The 19,090-nt window shown below is 38.4% G+C and overlaps 1 protein-coding gene across 5 annotated transcripts; it reads right to left on the reverse strand.

Annotated features, from left to right (window-relative positions):
* Positions 1 to 544: 544 nt before the first annotated feature.
* pi4kb (phosphatidylinositol 4-kinase, catalytic, beta) lies at positions 545 to 18,827 on the reverse strand. Of its 5 annotated transcripts, none has more exons than XM_016477728.1 (12): positions 18,622 to 18,827; positions 15,040 to 16,079; positions 7,563 to 7,607; positions 4,401 to 4,628; positions 4,041 to 4,268; positions 3,846 to 3,955; positions 3,653 to 3,757; positions 3,445 to 3,568; positions 2,340 to 2,605; positions 2,123 to 2,255; positions 1,898 to 2,018; positions 545 to 1,787 (listed from the first exon to the last, which is right to left on the reverse strand). In XM_016477728.1, the coding sequence occupies exons 2-12, from the start codon at positions 16,057 to 16,059 to the stop codon at positions 1,606 to 1,608; spliced, it is 2,562 nt and encodes an 853-aa protein (XP_016333214.1). In that variant the 5' UTR covers positions 16,060 to 16,079; positions 18,622 to 18,827; the 3' UTR covers positions 545 to 1,605. The 5 variants fall into 5 exon arrangements, with proteins under 5 accessions (XP_016333214.1, XP_016333211.1, XP_016333216.1 ...); XM_016477725.1 differs by having other exon boundaries at positions 15,040 to 16,082; positions 18,622 to 18,826; XM_016477730.1 differs by lacking the exon at positions 18,622 to 18,827 and adding an exon at positions 16,386 to 16,396.
* Between the last annotated feature and the right edge of the window lie 263 nt (positions 18,828 to 19,090).

The raw sequence follows: 19,090 nt of genomic DNA on the forward strand, positions 1-19,090 counted from the left end.
CTGGCCCTCCAGGACCGAGTTTGGACAGCCCTGCTCCAAGACCTGAAACTGGTGTGTCAGAGAAAGGAGACATGCAAAATGTGCAGTGTTGGGGTGCCTCCAGGACCAGGGTTGGGAACCACTGGTCTAAACTGCCCTCGAACAGGCAAACAAATTAAAGGAAATTGTGGCTCCCGCTAAGAGAATGAATTAAAACTATTAAGAGAAGCTCTGATGTCACAGGAAAATAAGACGAGGCTCAACACACGCCCAATTTCTATGAAAATAAAGAAAAATAATTTAAAAAACTAGAAATTTTAGGCAGGGAATTTTACACCTGTACATGTGTAGGAAATAAAAACAAAGAAAGAATGTGTTGATTTCTCTCGCTTTTTCATAGCCCTTTCCATTTCTCCTGTGCAACAGATTCTGAACAACTCCTCTCTGTTTAAAAAACAAAAAAACAACGTAAGTGGCTCAGTCACACATTTAAACATGGCTGCCCACCTCAGATTGAGATCAGCTGTAAGAATGCACATTATAAATTCAGGTTAGCTGTACAAACTAGCACAACTTGGATTATAACGTGTGCCAAACAAAACAACAAAATGAAATGAAATCCACAGAGAATGTTGAGAAAGTGTCATTTCATAAGTGTCATGTAAGCATATGAAATATCTGTAAAAGGGCAATAAATAGTGTTCATATCTCTCAGTCCACCATATTCCAGTCCAGACCTTTGGAAACTCAAAATAGTTTCTTTATACATTTATTTTGATCTAGAAAACAAACCAGGTTATTTTAATTAAGTCCTAATTATTTTACGTCGTCGTCTTTATCAATTCAAGGTTAAAACTCTCATATGATTAGTCACTGGTCTGTGTCTTTGGTGTTTTGACATTTAACACATCCATATTGAATTAAAAAGCTTCATTAACCCTATTATGGCTCAAGCGCTTCTCACGGGGTCAAATGAGAGCACTTTAAGCAAACGTTTCATGGCTTAATGGTCTCTGACTTGTGCGGCACTGAGCTGAATATCTCTTTTAAACAGTTCATGTAACACTGACTTCACAAAGCTGAACAATACAGCAATGTTTACCACCCGATTCCCTCATTTCACAATGCAATTTACAGGCTTTGATACAGCATCTCCTGTTTTCCGCCCCACTGTGTGAGTGTGTGTTGAAATTCTGAATGTTATTCATCCAAAGTATGTATCATTAGTGGCATAGCAACAAAAAAAGCTGATGATGATAATATGGGGTGTTGAAGTCAGTCAGTACACAGGTAAGTCACAGAGCAGCGTAGTGTTTAAATGAGGCACTGGAAAGCAGGATACAATTCAACTCTGGGCATCCAAAGTTTTGTAAGATGACGTGACAAAAAAGTGAGGGTTTTAACGAAAGGAAAAGCTGTTAAAAAAAAAGACGACAAGCAGTTACTTCACAGCTCAAGACCTCTTCAGTCAGGGTAAAAACAAAAAAAGAACACAAAAAATCCATCTTTAAAGATAATCAGTCTTGATGGGTGGTTATGGGAAACGGGCGTTAGGAGTGGTTTTCAAAGTGGTGCAGCCTTTTTTCCAGTTTTTGCACTGTAGTCCGTGTGCACCCCGGCCACCGCTCACATGATGCCGTTGGTGAGATACTGAAAGCCGTCGTACAGCTTGGTAGTGATGGAACGCATGGAGCCGTCCACCATCTGCTCCACCAACACCTGCAGCTGCTCCTCCGTCAGGTTCATGTGGAAACGCTCCTTCAGGTTACGGATGGTGCTGGAGCCGTGGAAGCAGGGAAGCTGAGAACCTGCAGAACATATAAACCGCTTTATAAGAAAAATTGAACGATATAACGTCCTCAAATAAATATAGAAAGACAAAGATGCTCCACCCCCTGAAGCTTCAGATGAACAATACCTTGCTGCATGATTTCTACGATCTGGACGACCTTCTCCATGTGCTTGCGAGCAGCGATGAGGCCTTGGAGCATAAGCATCTTATAATAATTGAACATGTCTCCATCAAGTCCTCCCATTACCTAAAAGAGATGCATAGATTTTAACTGAGAAGCTGATCAATCTTTTTAAATCCTTCTCCACATTCGATGACGACTTCATCCAATATAAACATAGCAGTGCTTACATCGACAAATTCACTGGTTAGTTTGAAGGCAGATGTCTCGAAGCCCAGGTTACGTGGAGAGCTGGAAAGGATGAAGCCAAAGTCGATGTGAATGATGTGGCCCTCAGAGTCTAGCAGGATATTTCCATTGTGCCTAAAAAACAAGACGACAAAAGGGTGGTTACAACTTATCCAAATGATCTATTTTCCGACATGATTCAAGCATTGTCTCTCTCACCTGTCCTTGACCTGCAGCAGATAGCAGATGAGACAGTAGCCAGCGCAGCTCTGAACAAAGTTGCGCTGAGCGGTAAGGAATTCCTCTGTATTGTAGTTCCCATGCTCTTGTCGAAAGTAGTCGAGCAATGAAAGCTGACTCTGTTTCTTCACCTGGTGAATGGACACAGCATTGACCACTGGCTCAATCATGCCACTGTCTGAGGAGATTACCAGGATCTTGTAGGGCTTGATCCACAAGGGAACCCGTTCTTGCTCCCAGATAATCTAGAAGACAACAAGGATGGTGAGAAGATCCAGTATTTGCAACAATGCCTAGGCAGACCTCACTTCAATAAACACTTTGTAAACTACTGTTCAAAAGTTTGGGGTCAATAAGATTTATATATAATAACTTTATTCAGCAAGGATGCACTGATTAAAAGTGAGTTACAGTAAAGACATTAATTTATAAAGATTTCTATTCCAAATAAATGCTGTTATTTTGAACTTTCTAATCAACTAAGAATCCTGAAAAGAAAATAGCAGTTTCCACAATTATATTAAGCAACAAAACTGTTTTCAACATTGATAATAATAAGAAATGCTTCTTGACAACCAAATCAGCATATGACAATGATTTCTGAAGGATCACTTGACACTGAAGACTGGAGGAATGGCTGCTGCAATAAATGTAGCCTCTTTGAGCATAAGAAACTTCTTTCAAAAACATTTTAAAAATCTTACCGACCCCAAACTTTTCAACGGTAATGTACATTAATATTTTTAAAACATAATATCCTGTAAGTTAATATAGATTAAAAATGACGATGTGATACAACTAGGGATGAACCAACATTAAAATAACGCTAAACTGCTACATTTTTACAAAGCTGATAAATAAATTACAAATCAAAACCTAAAATTAATCACTATAAAGTCTACAAGTGTTTTTGGCATCATAACATTATAATGAACAGTGTGAAAAATTAAATCATGTACAAAATAGGGGAAATGAGCAAGCACAATGAAATATACAATACTGGCCAATATCCACTTTGGTACTGATATATTATGCATCCCTAGATTTAACCCCATTTTGAAAGACAAAATATGAAGAGTGCAACCTGCAGTTGTTTCAGCACTTGATAGGCAAGAAGCTCCTGTCTCAGGTCATCGCCACATTTCACAATAACAGACAGTAGACGCCAGTTGGGCAGGTGGCCATAGGGGGAGCCTTCCCTGATCCGTCTATTCAACGACACAGGAATGATTAAATCAGACTCAACAAACCAATGAACCAACCATCCTTGGTGGAGAATGTCATACACATACCTCACTTTCTCCTGCCACGGTTCCTTTAAGGCTACAGCTGAGGGATCCTCTGGGTCCCTCTTAAATGTGGTAGGGGTGTGGGCAAGTTGCTCAGATAGGCGTCGTCTGAGATAACAAAAACATTCCAGTTAAATAAAATTAGTATTGTATTTCTCACTGTTTGGAAGTATTGATGCATTATCTCCAGGTGTACCTGATATCTCCAGCTGCAATAAAAATAGGTTCCTTGCTCTCCTGGCTGGTGATGCTATCTACTGAGAACTGGGAAATGTTGTCACAACTGTTGGTGTGGATCTCTGGAAGCTTAAGGACCAAAAAAAATAAAGGTCAGTTCTCAAACAACAGCAAATTTGTAGATGTTGCCCTTATAGTCACTCTGTGTGAGTACCTCCACTTGCAGCTCTCCGATGTCATCTACAGACCACGCCTCATCATCGTTGTCGTAATTGGGAACTGTGGAGAAGCTGCTTGCACGCTGGTCAGGTGAAATGCCACAATTGGGAAGATTCTCTACGGATCGCGTGCTGCGGATCTGTGTTTCTGGGATTCTCACAGGCACACTTGACGTTTCAAAGTTCTCACATTCCAGAACTTCTACGTAGATTAAGTAAGGTGCCTGAAAAAGCACAGTTTAACAATCTTTAGACATGAAATTAGGAAAGAAGGAGTCTTTCAAAGCCCAGTAGAACAAAGAAACAATCATTTTTAAACTTCAAAAGTTTAAATTCTTATCTCAGCACAACCTTACCTTATCCTTCGAGTTGAGCACAACGGCCTGCGTGTGGGGTACACGCACCACATGATGGTCAAAGGCAGCTGTGGGCAGCCAGACCCGGGCAGGCAGCTTGTGGTTGAGTAGGGACAGCTCTGAGATGAGCCTCTGGGTCTTCTGTTCTTTAGTGGGCAGAGTGGCCAGTCTCTTCCCGATCCCCATGAGAGACTTAATGAACTCCCTCTGAGGAGTCAGACGCACAGGCTGAGAGCGAATGAAGATTGAAAGAGGAAATTAAAGATGATGGGAAAAGAGAGAAAAGTCATTTTAACACACAAAATGAAACCTATGCAAACAGATTTGGAAATTTGCAGAGGAATTATTCTAACAAAAAGGGTTGCATGATATAAAAAATACAAAAAATTAATTTAAAAAAGTACCACTGATTTAAAAATGGTACGATACCAATATTTCACAAATTTTGTTACCTGATAACAATGTGCTGATATTCAGCACAATTCAGATATTCAGGCGGTGTGACGTGAAGCATAAAAGCAAAGTTAAAGGGATAGTTCACCCAAAAATGAAAATTGTCATTCATTTCTTAGCCTCATGTTGTTCCCAACCCGTAAGACTTTCATTCATCTTCGTAACACAAATTAAGATCTTTTTTTAATTAAATCTGAGAGCTTTCTGACTCTGTATAGACAGCAATGCAACTACTACGTTCAAGGCCCAGAAAGGTTTTAAGGACATTGTTAAAATAATCCATGTGACATCAGTGGTTCAACCATAATTTTATGACACAACGAGAATACTTTTTGTGCAAAAATAATGACTTTATTCAACAATTTCTTCTCTTCCGTGTCAGTCTTCGACACGCGTTCATGAGAGTACCACAGCGCATGCATGGAAGAAAAGAAATTGTTGCACAAAAAGTATTCTCGTAGCTTCATAAAATCAAGGTTGAACCACTTGAATACCTTCGTTCATCTTAGGAACACAAATTAAGATATTTTGATGAATTCTGAGAGCTCTCTGACCCTCCCATAGACAGCAAAGATCCTAACACAATCAAGGCTCAGAAAGCAAGGACATCGTTAAAATAATCCACGTGACATCAGTGGTTCAACCATAATTTTACGAAGCTACGAGAATACTTTTTGTACGCAAAGAAAACAAAAATAACGACTTTATTCAACAATTCGTCTCCTCCACGTCACCCTATAGCGCCATTTTGGAGAGTATCACATACGTAAACCGTACGCGGATACATTGTTTACGTTCAGATCAAAGCGTAAACAATATAGCTTCGTAAAATTACGGTTGAACCACTGATGTCACATGGATTATTTTAACGATGTCCTTACTACGTTTCTGGACCTTGATCGTGTAAGGATCCTTGCTGTCTATGGAGGGTCTGAGAGCTCTCGGAATTCATCAAAAATATCTTAATTTGTGTTCCGAAGATGAACGAAGGCCTTACAGGTTTGGAACGACATGAGGGTGAGTAATTAATGAAAGAGTTTTCCTTTTTGGGTGAACTATGCCTTTAAAGGCGATGTGTCATTTTTTCCAATGTTAAAACACTCCTATCCCAGCTAAATGGCAGTCTGATTTAGTATCGATACCGGAGTATCAGAGCTGGTATCGTACCAAAGCCTAACATTTTGGAGCCGACCGTACATCCAAACTAAACCAGTCACTGAATTTTCTATGGATGAGTTATTGCACATGACTGTTTAATTATTCAGCACAGGAATATGTGGAGCAGTGCTCAAAACTGCTAAAAATCAGCATGCATGATCGGCACAGCATTCTAAACTCAAAGTGAAGCATGGCCGTAAAAACAAATCAGAAATGGTGAGAGAGAGTGTTTTAGCAACAGCTGACCACAGGGTCGAGCAAGTGAGTCATGAATGAATAGCATCACCTGAAATGAGGAAAAAGTATTAACACAAATACATGAGGTCATCCAAGGACAGGAAAATGTGGAGAAAGACTCATCAAACTCCTCCACATGTGCGACCTATGGTTCATAGATGTCAAATGATACATGGATATCTGTAATCCATGTACAAGGGGTTACAGAAACATGACATAAAATGACTTTATTTTTTCCAAAGAACTAAGAATACCACTTAATCCTTTGCAAATATGCAAAAGAACACCCAAAACACCAACGGAAAGAACTAATTCCACCAAATTAAAACAATTTCCAGAGAATTCTCCTTTGCCAAGGTTTACAAACTCTCTGTAAGAAACCAAAGGTCTTGATCACAGAACCCAAAACAAATCTAACTGTCCCATCTTTATTAACATTATTAAAGTCAAAAACTCTTACACTTAGACATTGATTGATTAAATAAGAGAATGAGAGGAAAATGTCACATCCAAATAATTATTACAGCTAAAACTGAAAAGAACAACCACACAAAGAACAAGTGTTTGCAAGCATGCCATCAGTTCACGGATGAAGAATCGTCTTCACATGAATATGCAACATACAATAGACATTTTTCACAAATAAGGTACAAACTGGGGTCTCATTACTTTAAGAAGTAAAGGCCCAAATCCTACATCCTCTGGAGAACTATAAGATATGCTACATATAATATAAGACTAAATGTAGCTTTTTTTATTATTATTAAATTGTAGTGATGACTGCAATGAATGTAGTGATGACTATCATTCAACCCTGTTCCTGAACGTTATGGTTAAAAATTATTAAATCTTTTTCTCAAAAAAAAAAAAAAAATAATAATAATAATAAAACTGGGGTTTTAAACTGTATTCAGACATCAAAAAGGGTTGCAAAAACAATTAGAATTCAAAAAAAATTATAATAAAAATCACTGCAAACAGTACAATAAATAGAAAATCAATTATAACAATTTAAATAACATCTTACATCTAGTTTTGTCTCCAGAGGTTGACAAACATTATTGAAAAAAAGAGATTAAGAACATTGAACATTGAACATAAGATTGAACATTGAGATTAAGAATTTCACAACCTATTTGTACCTTTTCATGTCAAAATGCCAATACTATCCCCAATTTGTGACATTTGATAACATGATTGCAAATCTTGAAGGCACACATTTGAAGGAATCTGTGGAGTCAACCCCGCCTGCAAACAGACACAGCCATCATCCCACTACGCACAGAGGAGCGTTATTAGATGTGAGAGACTTACTGTACCAGCCTCTAGCTCGAGACTGTCGGAGCTGGAGCTCAGTTCCTGGGAAAAGTGCAAGAGCAAGGGAGGGTGGAGGGGGGTCAGAACAAGACAAAAACACATCTCAAGGTTACACTCGTCCCATCTGTTTGAGCAGCAGGGCCTGGCCGTGACTCCACAGGCCTGAAAAAATGACTGTGTCATGTTTATCTCTGGCTGCTGATGGTGACTGGGCCTAATCTCTGAGAGTCGCTCTGATCAAACCCATGTAAAGCACCGTGATGGTGGCGAGGACAAGATGAGGGATTACACGAGACACACGCATCTACACACACTCCTCCGGCAAGGCCGCGCCTCACGGCTGGATTACTTTTATCATCTACATATTAAAATAAAATGGCTATGATTTATAAACCCAACCATAAACCCTTATCAGAAAATGACATTTACACATTAGCCATCGTGGTGGATTGCCAAACGCACACTCCCAAAGATCCTTGATCATACCGATTATGGTACTATACAAAAAAACCTGCTGATCAGCAAATCAGAAGATATTTAATGTTTAATGTACTGTAACGAGACTCAGAACTTTCAACCAATGAGTTTTCACATTGGGTGTGGTAATGCCACAGAAATAACTGTCACTAGTTACGGCTGGTTAGGACTAGAACATGAAACTGAGTTTTAATTGCTTGTTGATATATTACGCCAAGTTTGGTTAAGACAGTGCTAAGCATGAAAACTTATTTCAACAACTACTATCCTACTGTTAATTATCCAAATAATAATAGTACTACTATACTATTATTATTATAACATACATATAGGCTATATTACTGCAAAGATGAGTGGTAGGCTGGAGTGTGTGGACATGAGACACAGATACACAGATTATGCTAACGGCACTATTCATTATTGCATTAACCTCCAGACTGCATGAATTAATCATGCTTTTACTCACATGACACACACACTGTGTGTTCCTGCTCACTAACACTCGGCAAGAACGAAGAGGCCACGAACATAAAATGGATTACTTCCTGCCAGATACTAAAGCAGTAAGCTGCAAAAGTCTGCATTACAGTGGTTTTACCATGGTTAAGTAGTGTTGACAAGAACAATACCAAATAGGATTCAAATATTCAAGAAATAATAGCATGTATTAATAATATATTTACTATAATATATATAAAAACATCAAAATACAGTAAAGCAGTACAAATTCAAAATATTATTACAATTTTAAATATCTGTGCTCTATTTAAATATATATTATTTATTCCTGTGATGGCAAAGCAGAATTTTCAGCAGCCAGTCTTCAGTGTCACATGATGCTTCAGAAATCATTCAAATATGCTGATTGGGTGCTCAAGTAACATTTCTTGTTAAAAACAGATGTGCTGCCTAATATTTTTGTGGATCTAAAGGACAGCATGTATTTCAAATATAAATCTTTTGTAACAATGTACAATGATTTTTCTCTCATTTTTGATCAATCTAATGTGTCCCTGCTGAGCAAAAAATGAAAATAAAAAATAAAAAATCAGTCACTTTATTTTGTGGTCTACTTCTCGCTATTAACAAACCATTAACTATGACTTTTGCCAACAAACTCCTCAACAAACTCCTAAATTGCTGCTTATTAATAGTTAGTAAGGTAGTTAAGTTTAGGTATTGTGTAAAATTAAGGATGTAGAATATGGTCATGCAGAATATGTGCTTTATAAGTACTAATAAACAGCCAATATGTTGATAATAGGCATGCTAATAACTAACAAGTTAATAATGAGAATTGGTCCCTATACTAAAGAGTTTTCAAAAAATCGTACTTAGCCAAAATGTTTGAACGGTAGTGTATATTACAAAGATTTCACCTATAAAATGGCACAAAAAAAAAATGTAATACTAAAAAAAATAAATAAAATACAATTGTTTCTGCAAGGGCCAAAACTATGAACTATGGAAACATCCTGATTGTTGAGCCCTGGTCTATGATGCACTAGTTGGTTATGCAAACAAACAAATCCACACAACCCAGCTGGCTGCATGAAATAAAGTGTAAGCACAGTGAGCAATGGAGCCTGACTAGCCCCTAAATCACAAAAATTAACATCTTAACATCCTGCAACTGAGAAAAGTACGACTCTACCCTTAACTTCTGCAATCTGGAAAAAGATACCAGAGCATCCAAGCCAGATCTGCCAGGCTTCTTCCCCCACAGCGTATTATCATTGGCCACCTAAGCTGCTTGCCACCCACCTGAAACTCAATGGATCGGCACTCATAATTACAACCCTGCATTGGCCACTAATAAACATACTTTGCATTTAACTTGCATGGACCAAACTCTGTTCTCCAGGGCCGTGTAACAGCTGTCGTGTCTCAGTTCTCAGGGAGTGTCAAACAGCGGTCTTGCTCCAATTTTCAGGGAGTATCAACAGCTGTCATGTTTACTTGTACCTCATCCAGCAAACAGTCACTTTACAATTCAGTCTTGTTTAGAAGATGTGGTCATGTGTCCTGTGGAGGCAACTCTTGGCACCACTCAGAAAATGTAAAACAAAATAAAAAATAATGCTGATTACCACTAAAAATAATTGACTTATCCCTTGTTTTCTTTTTCTTCTTTTTAAAGCAAGAATCAAGGTTACCATAACTTATAATGGGTCAGTTTTTGATGAATAAAAAGCAGAAATGTGATATTTTTATAAATCACTTACATTAATTATTAGGGCTGGGTTTTGACACAAATTTCATGATTCGATTCGATTCTTATTCACAAGCTTGCGATGCGATTCGATTACCGATTCAATATCGATTATTTTTGATATATATCAGGTACAGTACATGCCAAATTTTCTCAAGGACATTTAAGAATCGATATCGTTCGGTAAAAATGAGAGTCGATTAATATCAAGATATCGATATTTTTTACCCAGCCCTATTAATTATTATGTTAAAACGGTTTTACTGAGCTGTAAAGTTGTCATCATTTTTATGGTCATTTTAGGGGTTTAGACGTTACATTTATATATATATAGATAAAAATGGACACAAAAAAGTTAGTGTTATTTAGTATTTTATTCGCACTAAAATCATGTTAAAACACACATTATTTACATCTTGCAGCTATATTATTGAAACAATGAGTATTTTAATATGATCGAAAAATTTCCCCCATCCATTTCCATTGTAAATGCTTCACTGTAACCCAGATTTATGCTCTGGTTGAATTGGCATGATGGGGGAGAAAGAGTCATCAGTCCTCATAACCAAACAGGGGTCCAAATTCCACATGATAACACATAGTGGACTTTCTCTCATGGCAAACCTCTATCCTGACAGGGTTTCAAAAAAAGAGGGCGATGATAAGCCTTGTTTTATCTTTCTAAAATAAATCTTCACTGTTTGGACAAAGAAAATCCAGCAGACTGAAATGTTTACATGATTAGGTTGAAAAACTACAGCTTAAATACGCAAATAAATCACAGTGGATCGGTTAACTTATCAGTGCAGTTTGTGTGGGATATAAGATAAGGCTCTGCACCCGTTCCACCAATAGAAAAATAAGCATGACACAATGCTCAAACGACCAAGAAATGCTGTATTTTTTTCTTTTTAAAAGGCACATTCGTGTCCAATATAACATTTCTGGATTTTCATTTACATCATACAGCTGTTCCTCAAAGAAAAGCCATCTAGCCTTTGAGCAAATCTATACTGACTAATGTTGGTTCAGGCTTAACGCAATTCACATTAGACACCTACACTGCACTTCACAAGGTGGAGATGAAACCACAAAGTGGCATTCCTACGTTAACAACTTCAGCTCTCAAAAGAAGTTCGCTGAAGTATGTAAACAGTGTGGAGGAGTTGTGGAGCAACGCATTTCATAATAGCTGATCTTTACTCCATATACCAGTGGAGTGGCTCACTGCCATGCGAATGGCGACATCGCTGTTGCCATAGCAGCACATGCTGCACCAAGATCATGTTCGGAGGAAGAAGGAAGGGAAGAAACTATGCAGGAAGATAAAAGAGGAAGGCGAGTAATCATGTACACATGCTTGAAAGTCAGAACAGAGGGTGTGTGCTGTGTGACGAGGTTAAAATGAAGAAATTCGGAAGGGAGCTCTAAAGTTACTTATCAGAATAGAACTTGATCCATGGTAGGTTATTACATAACGTTCTGCCCTACAGTTTCACTGATACACTACTCGGGACACACAAAAGGTAATGGCCATGTCAATATGGTCTATACTAACATCCAGGCTGGTGAAAAGCTATTACATAAACTGTAAGCTTACTATAAATTATACATTGACATATATTGGCCAGACCAATTAATTAAACAGTCAGTTTTATTTTAATACCAATTTTGCCAATTGGGTTTATGGTTGGCTAAGACAAGCTAAGGACACACATCTGTAAAAACCACAGTGACACCCATAAATGAATGAATATCCTTATCGACATATTTACGTAAAACTGTCATGACTTTTGATTACAAACCATAAAGTCTTATCAGAAAATAAATACAGAGTGTATTATGGTATATTGCTAAATTGGAACTACTCTCCACTCCACTTGACCACACCGATTAGCCTGCTATTAAGGGGAACAAAGATAAATGAACAATCTGAAGTTCAAACTGATCTTCATGTTTGAAAACCTAATTTATTCATTGTTACAGAGTAAAAACCATATACTATACTAATACTAGTGACCAATACACTACTGTTTGGGGTCAGTGTAATTATTATTTTTTTAATTAAATTAAAACTTTTATTCAGAAAGCGTGCATTAAATTGATCAAAATGACAAGTAAAGACATTTATATCGTCTTCTTTTATAAATAAATATGGTACTTTTATATTTCTATTCCTGAAAAAAAAGAATACTGAAAAAAATGCATCACAGTTTCCACAGAAATATTAAGTAGAGCTTTAACATCGATAGACAATAATAATAATAATAATAGATAATAATAATAAAATAATAATAGAAAATGTTTCTTGAGCAGCAACTCAGCCTATTAGAATGATTTTTGAAGGATCGTGTGACACTGAAGACTGGAATGTCTGCTAAAAATTCAATTTGGCCATCAGAGGAATAAATTACACTGCAAAATAATATTACAAAAAAAACTGTTATAGTAAATTGTAATACTTTTGTTCAAACAAATGCAGCCTTGGTGAGCATAAGATACTTTTTTCAAAAACATTTTACAAAAATCTTACCATTCAAAACAAAGCTAACTTCTGAATGGTGTATGTATATAGTGTGTAGGGGTGTGCGATATTGACAAAAAATTATATCTCGATATTTTATGGGATTTTATCGATGTGAAATTTGAAATTAAAACCGCCAGCAGGTGGGAGCAAATCGCTGTTAATAAGCGAGTCATTGCGATTGAACCGAATCATTTAAATGGTTGATTCATTCAAGAACGAAACACCGTCATATTGCTCAGAGACACAAACCAGCGCTGTGGCTGTATTCGGAATGATTTTTGTTGGCGAAATAGAGCAAAAACAAGCAATATGGTGTCTAAAACGTAAGTCTCTTAATTAACTTATTGTTTATTGAATTCAATATCACATTTGTAATCATGGTAATTTTTGGAGAAAAACGGCACTCTTCGTGTGAAATTGAATAACTATATGAAGTGGTATAAATATATAAATTTTCTGCCATCATGTCTTGAATTTGTGATCATTCTAAATGCATTTTAATAGACTGAATCATGCAGTGAAAGAAAAAACACTAAATGCGCACACGCACTAGTCTAGACTTCATGTAATGTACGCGTGCGCTCTGTAGGGATGTTTTGAATGGTTTTTGCAAAATACTCGATAATGTCAAATCGCACATCGTTAAAACAACAATTACGATATTATCGCAGACGACATATATCGCACACCCCTAATAGTGTGTATAGCAGATATTTGCTCATTTGGTCAATTAATGAAAATCCTGTCATTAATTACTCACCCTCATGTCATTCCAAACCAATAAGACCTTTGTTCATCTTCAGAACACAAATAAAGATATTTTTGATAAAATTCGAGAGCTTTCTGACCCTTTTGGTCTTACGGGTTTGGAACTACATGAAGGAGTAATTAATGACAGAATTTTTGGGTGAACTACCTCTTTAATGTCAGCCTGACGGTTACCTGGAATCTCCTGTGATAAAAGAATAATCTGATTCATGTGGTACAAACAGGATCTGATCTGTCTGTCACACTGACCTCGGATCTAATCCTGGAACTGAATCGCTACATGCCACTTATTAGCAGCATGAGAGGTGATTTGTTAATGGCATGACATTTAGCCCTGAGGACTATCATCATGACTGTGCAAATGAACACAAAGAGAGAGGGGCTGTCTTAACAGAAGAGCTGCAGAGCTGTCATCATTCTTCTGGGAATCCGTGAGCAGTGGTAGTTAATTATTTTCTGAGAGCAAAAACAAAAATCTATTAATCCCCCAGCAGGCTTCAGCCTTCACTGTGATTAGAGCTGAAAATGTACATTTATAGGTGCCACGTGGCAGACCAACTCAAACACACTAAAAGATGACACCTCTGTTTCAAAACCTAGTGAACTACCCATCTAGACAGCATTTTAAAGTCTTGATGAAATGGAAACAGTGACAGATCTTTTCTTCCATATTGTGACTTACATATGAATGAAACGGATTGTGGAAAAAGAAAAAGAAAAAATATAGGGTTGGAACTTGGTTCTATTCGTCGGTTGTTGATCGGATGAAGGCAGATCTTTATGTGAGCTTGCAGTCGATTGTAAAAAAAGTGGCAGGGTTAGGTGGACTAAATTATTGGAGAAGTCCTGCAAACATCACCATAAAGAAATCTGTTGTTTCAATGGAAAAGTGAGTTATGTCCTTCTAATTAAAAATTATGAGGTCAAAGCAACTTTCAAAACATATGCATGGATGAATCGCTCACAATGAGATCAATAACCTGCATTTAGAAAATAGAAACACATGCATTTAATTTCATGTCAACATTTCTAATGATGCTTATTAGATGTCAATATTAATTGCATGCTAACATAAAAGTATATCAGAATCATTTGTAAGTCGACTCTTCTATGCTTTTTACGTAGCACTATATTTTGTAGTTGTTACCTATGAAAATCAGTCACTTTTTAGGTTCCATTTCAGTTAGGATGCTGCCTAGGAAGGAAGTTCACATTGCTCATCCATCTGCCATTAAAGTAACTACATGAATATTTCTTTTACAGAGCTTGTCTGAGTGTCAGCACCTCATCAAGTGGAACATTGACACGCCTTTTCCGGTGCAGCCATAGAAACCACACAAATCTGAGTTGTTTGCCTTCTGCATTTGCATGAAACAGCTGAGAAACAACATCTGTGGGAGGTGGAAGCGATGGCCAGAGACGGATCATCTAAAAGCAGCTCACATATAACTAAATAGGTAAGCAAGCATGTGACGTAACGGGTGTCTCACCTCATCCTGGCTGGTCTCTACTTTGGGGTTGCTGGCGGTTCTCTTTAGGTTGCTGCTGAGGCTGATGCTGATGGTGGCGTCGGATTTGGAGCGTTGGTGGGTGCGTTTGGAGGGCGAGAGGCTGTGTTCACTCATGCCCTGACCGTGATGGAGGGGTGGGGGGCAGGAAGGGGGAGGCTGCGGCACCTCCCTGCGGATGCGCTGGCTGGAGGGCTTGAGCTCGTCTGACAGGATGAGTTTACGCAGTTTGGTGCCACGGGAGTGGCGCTGCGTGGAGATGTGCATGTCAGAAGAGTAGGCCCCCAGCAGCCAGGCGCACTGCAGGGAGAAATTGATGCTTTGCCGGCAGCGGTGCACCACGTAGGGCTTGATGGCATCGCCCACATCCTCGTCCATGTGGATGTACATATTGAGCAACTGGGGCAAGTAGAAGTCCACTTCTTCGTTCCGGAAGCTAAAGAGTCGATTGCCGATGTAGGCTTGCACACCGGGCTCCTTAGAATTGTAAAGATAGGAGATGCCCATGGAGATGTCAAACAGCTTGGACTCAAAGAGCCGCAGGAGCCAGGACTGCTTGGACGAGTTGTTCTTTTGACGGCGCCGCACGTTCTTCACAGGCTCTGCTTCCTCCTCGCTGATCTTGGGAGGTTTTCCTCCATCTGTGGACAGGGGGTGTGCTGTACCGTTCACTAAAACTGGCTCTGAGCTGGCTGAAGATACTTCTCCATCGGCCTTCAGGAACTTCACCTTTTGAAGAACTTCCTGGCAGGCTTTCTTAGCCACCTCGGTATCGATGACTAGGCTGAGTTCGCCCACTCCCTCGGATATGACATCTAGAGGGGGGCTGGAGGTGGGCAGGCCTTCACTGGTGCTCGGGCTGGAGCTGGTGAGGGGACGAGGGCCAGAGGAAGGAGATGAGGGCAGGGACAGCGAGGAGGTGGTGGAGGTGGAGGAAGCGGATGGGCTCTTCTGTAGCTCCTCGAGCTGAGCGGGGGAGAGCTCCAGCTCTGTGTCCCCCATGGCCACACACTCTCAGGCCACTGCTAAACACAGAGAGACAACAAAACACACTATCAGCAAGCAAGCTTTAGTAATGACAACAGGATGGCAATTACAATGCATTTAAAATGCTGTAATGTGAAACTGATGAGTGAAATAGACTGTTAAGCAGGAAAAATTTGGGTTGGGACTTTTCAGTGGCAGATAAATGACCTACACTACAATTTAAAAGTCTAGGGTCAATAATAATTTTTTTGAAAGAAATGAATACTGTTATTCAGCAAGGTCGCATTAAATGAATCAAAAGTGACAGTAAAGACATTTATAATGTTACAAAAGATTTCTACTTCAAAATAAATCCTTTTCTTTTGAACTTTCTGTTCATCAAAGAATCATATTAAGCAGCACATATGCTTTTTCATCATTATGATAATAAGAAATGTATATTGAGTGGCAATCAGCATATTAGAAGGATTTTATTTTCTGAAGGATCATGTGACACTGAAGACCAGAGTAATGGCTTCTGAAAATTCTGCTTTGCCATCACAGAAATAAATGGCACTTTAAAATGTATTACACTTTGAAATCATTGTAATAATATTTCACAATATGAATGTTTTCCTGTATTTTTGTTTTAAAAAAATCATGCTTGGTGAGCATGAGATACTTCTTTAAAAAACATTAAAATAATCTAAGCAATCCCCAACTTTTGAATGGTGTTGTACATGCTGGTGAAAGCAAACAAACATTTAAGACAGTAAATAGGGTCAGTTCGATTTCATTTTGCCTTTAAAATATCAACTTACATACAGGCCTAAACATCTGAGAAATCAGAGAACAAAAACAATGAACTGTTACTAAAACTGAAGTTTTGCCCAACATGTGACCGCACACATTGTAAACAGCCATTCAAATATAAAATTCACAATAACCCAGAGGAACAGGCTTTACTAAGCGCCACTTCCCCAGGGTCACGACGTCCCACTGATCCACAGCTACGCAGGACAGCACCATAATCCGCCTCCAGCAGATTACCTCACCATTACCAGCAGGCCAATATCAGATAAAGCAAGGCATCAGTCTCAGATTCCACAAAGCTGCTACATTATAAAACCCCATTGTGCTTAAAACAGATCAGGCTGTCAGAAAGAGGCAGTTCACCATATAGTCACCTCCAGAAGTACCCGTGGTTCTACTTTCATGTTGTTAACAGTTAAAAACAGTTAACAGTCCTCAAGTTGACAATGGAAAGTCAGACAAGTTACAATGATTAGTTTAGCTAAATGAAAGACAAATCAGCTTGAGCAAAATTGTTTGTTCTTAGACCACTGATATTTAAGAACAGGAACAGAAACTGTACCAGATGAAATCAAAACTGATTCTGAAAGCGATGCGATTAAAGCACATGTCAAATGGTGGCGACTGAGTCAGCCTTGAGGAAGATGCCAGCTCGCCTCTCCTCTCACATATCACATGCTGACTCCATCTCTGGTGGATGGATTACTCTAAACAGACAGTTTGTATGTTGTTCTAGCTTGCCAGCTCTTTCTCCATGTTAAATCCTGCGAAACTGAAAAACACTGCTCTACAACAAGCCTCAACTGATAACAGTAAGAGTTGCAACACTGATTCACCAAATCAAACCACAAGCACAGGCCTACTTCTATTGTTCGGTATCAAAATGTTTCACTGAACTTCTCTGATTGCAATGGAAAGAGTAAATTCAATCAGCCTTTGCCCTGAAATGTGAGAGATCTAGAAGAACACAAAACATGTAGATCATGAACGATCAATCTCAAGAGTCCCCTTCTGCCAACACCCACAACACTTTCCACAATCCAAAACCATTATTATCTAACTATTTGATGAAACCCTTGAGTAACTAGATTACAAGACTGTCACAGTATAAATAAACCATGAAATCCAATAATCTTGATATCAAACACACTGAAATAAAATCAACAAACTTAAAGCCAAGTGTGTAAAGACAATCGGTAGCTATAATTTGGATTGATGTGATGCATCAACTGGTTCGATCAGGACATAATGATCTAGATTAACTAAAACAACAACGATTAACTAGTTAATCAACTTGCCATAAAAACACACTGTCAATGTTATTTCTTTTTATGTTACGTACGTTAGTTTTAAGTCTACAGACAACTGAGAGCACAAGCACATCAAGCTCGTAATGACACCCATATTTATACTCTGATCTGCTTAATCAAAACATTAATTGTTTTGTCCTATTTCAGACGTTTAAAAAGTCAATCAGTCAGATGACTTTTGCACTCAAGTTAGCATCTGAGCGTGTTTAGCTGAAGACCTTTAAGAGACACGTCGACTACTTTTCTCTCTTGTAGGGCTCAAAGAGATTTTTTCCTTCAAAACAGTATAATAGTATGTGTGCTGAACAACAACATAATTTAATTAACACTAGTTATTATTAAATGTTCAACTGTTTTGAAGGCCTGAAAGGATGCTACACTTAGCCAAGCAGCTAACGCAACGTCTCTAACGTTACTTTAGAACGTTCTTCTACTTTTGAACCGACCCAAGGAAACATAAAAACATATGACTTACCTCAAAATAAACCCGGTGAAGGCTTAAATGATCGGTTTATCTGTATTTTAACTGCCCCATTTGGGATCTGCGGCTCTCCTGTCGCTGAATAACCGGTGTGGTTCGCTAAGAATTAAACGAGTGGAGAGATGACACGCCGGGGCTGCCCACATCAACTGCCTGATTCCAGCATACAACACATACAGCCTGTGCCTCAAAACACAGAGAGCTGCCTACCAAGACAACATTCTTGGGCATTTAGGCAATGCCAACAAATGCTGTCTAAGCAGGAAGCCCACTAGGCTTTGAGACACAGCTAAAGAGGGTGATAACATTTTACATGCTTGCTGTCCTTTTATAGTATGTTTACACATTTTTAAAAGGGTTAAAAACATTAGCTGTTGTAAACTCAAATAAACTGAAGCTAGTCGTTTGCCTCTCAATTATATAAAGAAATATTAGTATAATAACAATTGCTAATATTTTTATA

This window comes from Sinocyclocheilus anshuiensis, unplaced genomic scaffold (assembly GCF_001515605.1).
Source record: "Sinocyclocheilus anshuiensis isolate Anshui unplaced genomic scaffold, SAMN03320099.WGS_v1.1 scaffold2066, whole genome shotgun sequence".
Lineage (NCBI taxonomy): Eukaryota > Metazoa > Chordata > Actinopteri > Cypriniformes > Cyprinidae > Sinocyclocheilus > Sinocyclocheilus anshuiensis.

Excerpts from the sequence above, each read along its gene's own strand:
- pi4kb (XM_016477728.1), bottom strand. The coding sequence starts at position 16,059 with ATGGGGGACACAGAGCTGGAGCTCTCCCCCGCTCAGCTCGAGGAGCTA. Across the intron at positions 3,758-3,845 it reads ATTGCAGCTGGAGATATCAG|ACGACGCCTATCTGAGCAAC; the intron begins GTACACCTGGAG and ends TTGTTATCTCAG. Across the intron at positions 2,256-2,339 it reads CTGCTGCAGGTCAAGGACAG|GCACAATGGAAATATCCTGC; the intron begins GTGAGAGAGACA and ends CTTGTTTTTTAG.